Source organism: Lampetra fluviatilis, chromosome 3 (genome assembly GCF_964198595.1).
Source record: "Lampetra fluviatilis chromosome 3, kcLamFluv1.1, whole genome shotgun sequence".
Classification (NCBI taxonomy): domain Eukaryota; kingdom Metazoa; phylum Chordata; class Hyperoartia; order Petromyzontiformes; family Petromyzontidae; genus Lampetra; species Lampetra fluviatilis.
The window spans coordinates 20,144,661-20,152,302 of NC_136277.1; the positions used below are offsets into that span (position 1 = coordinate 20,144,661).

Below are 7,642 nucleotides of genomic sequence, written 5' to 3' on the forward strand. Positions count from 1 at the left end.
TAATCGGATTGACTAGTAAACGGCTCGCAGCTGTCAAAACGGATTGATGTCTTTTATTTAATTGTCATGTGAGAACACACATAGATTGAGTGATGGCTCTCAAGCACCCGGCGTGGCTTGCTTGGGGAGACACCACCATAGGTGAGGTTAAGTAAAGCGTTGACGCTTTGTTAAGCTCTTGGGCTTAGCAAAAACACCATTTTCGCCTCTCTCTGCGCATCTGCCTCTGCAACGCGCATGCAACCTTGAACATTGAAATTGCCTCCAGGAAAATGACACACAATTACGCAGTTGTTAATGTGCAGTGGTAGGTAGTGGTAGGTATGGGAGCGGAGATCCAGAGAAAGGAGCCCATGCAACTTATGCGCGTGTTGTTGTTTTTTTGGGGGGGGTGGGCGGCCTGTTCAACGCGCACCTGCACAAACATGATGTACTATGCAACACGGTGGGTTCAAGCACCCTTGCTGCGTGTGCAGCGAGGGAGCGAGAGGGCGAGCCGTGTGGATGTGCTCCACCGATATCGTCACCGTATCCACGAGAGACCGGGGCACATCGTGTATAATATTACACGTCGCAGGTGCAGCAGCATCAACCAGCCGCCGTACACAGAAATAACGGACAGTGGCAGCCAGAAAAAGGGCCACGGGCTCCAAACGAACCATGAACGACTCCACTGCCCAACTCCTCAGTAACTGCACCCCGCACGCTCGCTGCTGCGTCCTGGGAGCCAGGGGCGTGGTGCTCACCTATGAAGCGATCTCGTTCCTCGCGGGAGTGAGCGGCAACTGCCTGTTACTTTACAGCGTGCTGGTCAGTCGCGTCAAGCCGGGCATACTCGCCCACCTGCTCAGCATCGTCGCCGCCAACTTCACCGCAATGTCCGTGTGGCCCATGCACGTGGACTACTACCGCACGGGTGCCCGCTGGCGCTTCGGGCTGGCGGGCTGCGCGGCCACGCGCCTCGTCGACCAGGGCTGCGAGTACGTGGCGTTCTACCACTCGCACAGCATCGCCATGACCCTGTACCTCAAGATCGTGCACGAGGTCGCGCTGGTGGACACCGCCTGCTTCATCGTGGCGCGCACCGCCGTCGTCTGGGTGGTGGTGCCCTCCGTGATGCTGCTCAACGTGCACCTGGGCAGGAGCAAGGTGGCGTACGACCCCGCGGAGCGCACCTGCGACACGCTCGCAGCGCAGGACGCGCTGCTGCGTGCCGAGTCCCCCGCGCGCACCGGCCTGATGCTCCTAGCGGTGTTCTACTGCTACTCTCACATCGTGCACAAGGTGCGCAGGAGCGGCGCCAGCGTGCACGGCTCCTGCAAGCCGTGCCGGGAGCTCGCCATCACCAAGATGTTCGTTGCCAATTTCGTCATCCTGCTCGTTGGACACGTGCCAGGTGCTCGGCAGGCGCGCCTTCACGAGGCGCTTGGCACGGAGGGGGCCGTGCGGAGGCGGTGGGCGACAATTGACGGAAGGTTTCCACCCCATTGCAGGATGCGAGCGGGGAGTAACGTGCGTGTGCATGGGCACGCGGCGCTCTGGGGCAGAGAATGTGGCCCTGCCCCGCGTGCACATCTTGTTGTGCTGGGGAGCCGTGCGTGCGTGTGCTATTCCGCAGTCGGAATGTTTTTCGCTTCATTAGTGTTTGTTGCGAGTGCGGGACTGGCACCGCACGTGGGTATGTCACCGTTTGTGTGTGCGCGTGTGTTTGTTTGCCGCTCACGGCCACCACCGATTATCTGAAGCGGTCCTGGGCCTCCCCTAGGTCGACTCAGCCTCAAATGAGTACCTGGTGCGGTGTGTAAATATCGTCACTGGGGAGACAAAGGCGGTCGGGCGTGCTGCTGGCCACCCACCCCCTCGTGTGCCGTGCAGGTCTTCATAGGTGCTCGCCAACAGCACTTGCCCCAACACGCTATATAAGAGGGATCCTTCGTTGCGTGTGCGTCACCACACCAACCTCATTTTGTACCGGTCTTCATAGGTGCTCGCTAATAGCATTTGCTCCAGCAGTCTGTGTGGCTATAGGAGGGGAATGTGCGTCTTGCGTGTCGCGCGCGCGCGTGTGTGGGTCACTGTGTGCGAACGACCCATGATTGATCCTGGTCACGCACATGTCCGTAGCAATTCGCATCCTAATGTGATCTGGGTCTCACCTATGTCTACTTAGCCTAGGATGAGTACCTGATCGGGGTCTGGGTCAACAAAGGCTGTGGCGGAGACAAAGACAGCCGAGTGCATGCGGTCGAATCACCATCCGCAGTACGCCCGATCTCGTCGGATTTCCGAATATAAGCCGGACAGAGCCCTGCGAGTGCTTGGATAGGTGGCCATCAAGGCTTGACTGAGGGGTGTCGTCGGCTCTGGTTTGCGATGTGGCCAGGATAGTGTTAACCCCTCGTTCACATCGATTCTGTCTTGAGTTTTCTTGTTTCTTCCAACTTATTCAATATCCCAATGGAGGACGTTTTTATTTATTTATCACGAGTCTTCCGAACACGCGAAGCGGATACGTGTAAATAATGTGGTTCGTCATTATAATTGCCGTTATTTTTGTAAAAAAATATTTTTAATCATTGGGTGCGATCAATGTAAATGCAATCGTTGCTCGATGTGTGTCCGTGCAGTGCGCTACAACGCCAACCGGATCCGTAACGCGGGGAACCAACGCTTCCGTAACGTGGGGGACAAACGCATCCGTAACGCGGGGAACCAACGGATCCGTAACGTGGGGAACCAACGGATCCGTAACGCGGGGAACCAACGGATCCGTAACGTGGGGAACCAACGGATCCGTAACACGGGGAACCAACGCATCCGTAACGTGGGGGACAAACGCATCCGTAACGCGGGGAACCAACGCATCCGTAACGTGGGGAACCAACGCATCCGTAACGCGGGGAACCAACGGATCTGTAACGCGGGGAACCAACGGATCTGTAACGCGGGGAACCAACGCATCCGTAACGTGGGGAACCAACGAATCCGTAACGTGGGGGACAAACACATCCGTAATGTGGGTGACAAACGCATCCGTAACGTGGGGAACCAACGGATCCGTAACACGGGGAACCAACGGATCCGTAACGTGGGGAACCAACGGATCCTTAACACGGAGAACAAACGGATCCGTAACGCGGGGAACAAAAAAAAACCGCGATTTTTTTTTCAAATTGACTCGACAGAACAAAAGGAGGGCGTAGTGAGTCAACATAATTCCTGGAGGGACAAGTTCTACTGACATTGGTTCCGGCCTACGCAACCACCCCCCCCCTCCTCCTCCGTGCGCCGTTCCAAGTCTAACCTGCACATTTGCTCGCTGCTGGCAGAACTTGCCCTCCTCGCCAGTGTTGATTGGATGCTCAGAGTAAACATGCGCGTCCACGTGCGTGTAATTCCTTGGCTTAATTACTTCTTGGTGGCCAAAATCAACAGCAAATCAGGGCACCTCGCGGGGGAGAGCACACGCAAATGTTGAGAGGGTTTTAGAAGGGTGAAGACAAAGACACGCGCACGACGGCGAGGGCCTGGGAACGGGACTATTTGTGCAAGATAAAAATGTAATACACGATGCATGTTGCAGCGTTTTATGCAGATATTTAACAAGGACAAAATAAGGCGGTGGTACGCGACAGTTAAAGATTAGTGTTGACGTTTTATTTGTCCACTCTTCGCGCAATGTAATATTAATTGGTGGGGCTGTGAACGCAGTAGTTGCGTCATGTCGTGCGATACAAACCATTGACTCGAGTTCGATTCAGGGTCATGGAAAAACATCAGTGGCGCGTGATAGCTATTGAAGCGACTCTAGCCCCCCACCTCCTGCCAAATATCGCTTACCCACACTAACCAGCATGATGCAGTATGGTCAAACACCCTCATAACCATATTCTTTGGGTCTTTCGCTAAAGTCACGTAGTTAGGTTCAAAAATAATATAAAAGAAACCACGACGTTACGATCACAACACAAGCGACCGTCTTCCAACACGGCGTGGTGGGCCTTTATCCAGCAGTGGATGGAAAATAGACTGTCAATCATTATTATTCATATCTTGGAAAATGTGGTGTACGATACTTGAACTATGTACGGAACAATAAGACCGTGGTTAGGAATGGAACTCGAGTGGCCGGGTTCATAGCGTGGCGCAGTAACCACTGTGACCGCGGCTCCACTCTCGTAATAACAGTAACCTCGGTCCCCCATCCATCCACTGCTAGATATGCTACCTTGTTGACTCGATTGCATGCAAAATAATAATGCAATGTACCTTATTTAGCCAGACAATCGTCTCGAGTCAGAAGACTCTTTCATGTGGAGCCAGCATTGGACATTTCCATTAATCAGTGTTTGGCTGCAAGTGGCAGAAACTGGAGTGTCCAGAGGGGGTAACTCCCCAAAGCTCCACACAGATGGATTCAATAATCCTTTGCTGTACATGCATCACCTGGTCACCTAACAGTACAATTCTTCAGCACCTGGTATTCCAAACCAAGTGCAAACCCGGCACACGCCTGCTTACCTTACGAGCTCTAACTAAGAATCAGACGCATTGAGGCTGATATGGTCGTTCAGGGCTGATTTGCATAAATGAGAGGGGTTTGTGAGTAGGCTTGTTTAAAACATCATTAAGTTGTCCAGCTCCCACGGCGAGCTGCAACATACACGCGGTGCGTTGGAGCAGATTCGGCGCTGTACATCAGCGAGTGTAATGCTGCCCCAGTGTGACTGGACGGATTGATGTTGCGAGCCTGATGAATGGCTCACAAATCAGCTGTTTTGCCGCAAGAGCGTGGCTTGGATTAAAATTTCCAACAGCAGGAGGGAGGAATGGCTTACATCATTCCTCCGCCAGTATTCTCCATGGCTGCGCTGCTAAAGCATGTAGTATGCGCTTGCTGTGTGGCTGTATTTCGTAGAGGCCCGTGGAGGATTGTGCTTTAATATATTACAGCGTTGTATGTACTGTAATAATTAAAACAAAATCAGGATATGGGTAAATAATACGGGAGGCAATTCTGGGTCGTGAATAAGCCACAGACTGGGGAAAACTGTGGACCCCTCGCATTAATTCGCACGTGATTTTGTAACGGCGAGTTTGCTGCATTTTGATTGACAGCAGCTTGTAAGGGAGGGGGGGTGTCGTGACCCCCCCCCCCCCACTCCGTATGTATGGTACAACATGCAGCAGGCATGCAATGGGGGAATGTTTGATTATTGCAAGGTTCATGACCCGTATAAGTATCCGTTCTGGCAATTCCATCTATTCAAGACAGTTGCTATCCGGTAAGTTATAACCATCACACACACACACGTGCGTGTGTAGTGGTACTCATACGCGAGATAACGTTTGCACCGCGTATGTGCCAAAACTTTGTTCATTAAAAAAGATTGATATGGTGCAATGTAGAAAAGCTTTGCATTATTACGTATTTTTTGATATACTGCACCGCAATATGCACATATCTCATATTAAAAATGCACCGTGTTGTCACAGCTGCAAATAAAATGGGTATATTTAACATCGCGCTGTCTGCAGCAGAGCTTTTAGAACGCTGACATTTGGAGCAGCTTCATTGTTGCAAATACTGATCGTCGGCAAACCAAAATAACAAGAAGAGCCATTTTCTTTGAATTCGGTAATAGAGCTGCAATGCATGTGAATGCCAGATAGTCCTTAATAAATAACGTCACGAAGCAGTCATTAAAGAGCCGTATGTGCAGGATATATTTTTAAAGGAGCCGCATGTGCACACAGAGTCGTAGGTTGCTGACCCCTGGACTAGATGACGCACCAGTTGTGTGTTCATATGTCATTGTTTTTAAGCTGTCAACATTTTAATTCCGGATAAACGGGACATTGCCCAAACACGTTATTCATGGTGTTCGGTTGCGAGGCAGTGTTTAATGATAACAGTGGTTAAGTGCTTTCAATCCCAGGGGCTTAATGGCAGAAGGTTCCAATCACGACGATGGTATCTGTTATAATGAATACGTACAATGCATCTCATTCACAAGAAGGTGTATTGTGTAAATTGTGTGCGTGTCGCGGAGCAATTTTCATTTTTGAAAATTACAACTAAATTAAAAAAATGCACTTCAGTAATAGAATAATAAATTAGTCCCTATATCTCCCAGCGTAGCAGTTAAAACAACGGGGGCAAGTTTCTTAAATGTCCCCACCTCTGTCCATCCACCGGAGTCGATGGGTACAGCACGGGTCGTGTGTGGTGGGCGTACATTGTGAGTATATTCACCTCTTACAACGTTGTCTGGCCAGCGTGGACGAGTAGGCCAATGATGATTGTACCTTCTCGAGTCGAGAGCAAGGAGTCGGAGGCAATTCCGTGTCGTGGGAAAACTGTGGACCCCCCCCCCCTCATTAATTCTCACGAGCTGAATTGTGATTGACCTCGAGTCGAGAGCAAGGAATGGGGTCGGCAACCAAAATAACGAGAAGAGGCATTTTTTGCGAATTCGGTAACAAACAACAACAACAAAATCGATATTTCAAGAGCCGCGTTGCAAGTGGTGAATACAAGAGGGTGGTTTCCTTAGTAAACGACGGTGTCCCGAGGCAGCCCTTAAAGGGCCACGGAGCCGTAGGTTGTCGACGCCCGGTCACAAGAGAGCTCGCCCTCCCTCCCGAGCTCTAGAACTCCCTTCTGCCAGCAATGGCGTGGGCAAGCCACTGCAGGGCTGCACCTTGGCAAAGGTGTCCAGGTAAACACACGAACGAAGGGTCTACATTGGCAGCGGTGCACAATCGCGAATGTATGTACCTGTGTTGAACCTTTTTCGCACCGTACGTAACCAACCGTGCGAATCGCGCTCCGAAGAAGTGGCATTGCCTCAAATGAGGCAATTGTGCATGGTCACTTTAAGATGTTTTCTTGGTTTTTGTTTGTTGCGGTTGCACCCGATTCAAGAGCCGAATGGCTCACAGGGCTATACCAAATAAATGAAACTGAAACTGAATGACACCCTACCATAAAAATACAATACTTTTGTTTATCTTACAAGGCAGAGCTATACTTATTGTTCACCGAATTTGTAATTCCATACAATGCAATGCATCTCAATGGGTTGTCTGCTTAAATACATTCAGTCGATGGCCACTGCCAACCGGTGGCCATGGGTAAAGGGTGCCCGGCGTGCCCCTTCCCAGAGTTGGGTGGCAGTCACCCGAATGGGTAGCCGAATCGTTGGAACCGAAGCAAAGCAATGACGACTTTTGCAGTGGTGGCGGTACTAGCTCCTGAATTGCCCCCGAGGCTCGGGGAAGGGGACCTCTTGCTTCGCTACCAAGCGCATTCGCAATGAATCTGCATCGTCCTTACCCACTCACCCACCCACTCGCCCCCCATAACGTGCCGTTCGTTGCAGCCGCCGTGCTCAAGATGCTGCGTGGTGACAACGGCGCGGGGTGCCAGGCGCTGGCGTCGGCGTCACTGCAGCGCCTGCACGTGGTCCTCTCGCCGGCGGCCCTCGTCGTCGTGAACACGGAGATGCGGGCGGCGTGTGGGCGCCTCCTGCAGGCGGGCTTGCGTCGCCTGCGCGCCGAACATACCACTACCTCCTCATTGTCCACCTCAATAACTCCCCCCTCAAATCTTTGCACCTGATGAGTTAATGAGTTAATG

The 7,642-nt window shown here is 51.8% G+C and overlaps 1 protein-coding gene across 1 annotated transcript; it reads left to right on the top strand.

The window, feature by feature from the left end:
• Nucleotides 1–660: 660 nt before the first annotated feature.
• Nucleotides 661–7,642, top strand: LOC144950053 (oxoeicosanoid receptor 1-like). Its single transcript, XM_078880041.1, has 2 exons — nt 661–1,396; nt 7,386–7,642. Exons 1-2 carry the CDS (start codon nt 661–663, stop codon nt 7,622–7,624), a joined length of 975 nt encoding a protein of 324 aa, XP_078736167.1. The 3' UTR covers nt 7,625–7,642.

Coding starts and splice junctions, on each gene's coding strand:
- LOC144950053 (XM_078880041.1), top strand. CDS start 661: ATGAACGACTCCACTGCCCAACTCCTCAGTAACTGCACCCCGCACGCT. Junction 1,397..7,385: donor GCTCGTTGGACACGTGCCAG/GTGCTCGGCAGG, acceptor CGTTCGTTGCAG/CCGCCGTGCTCAAGATGCTG.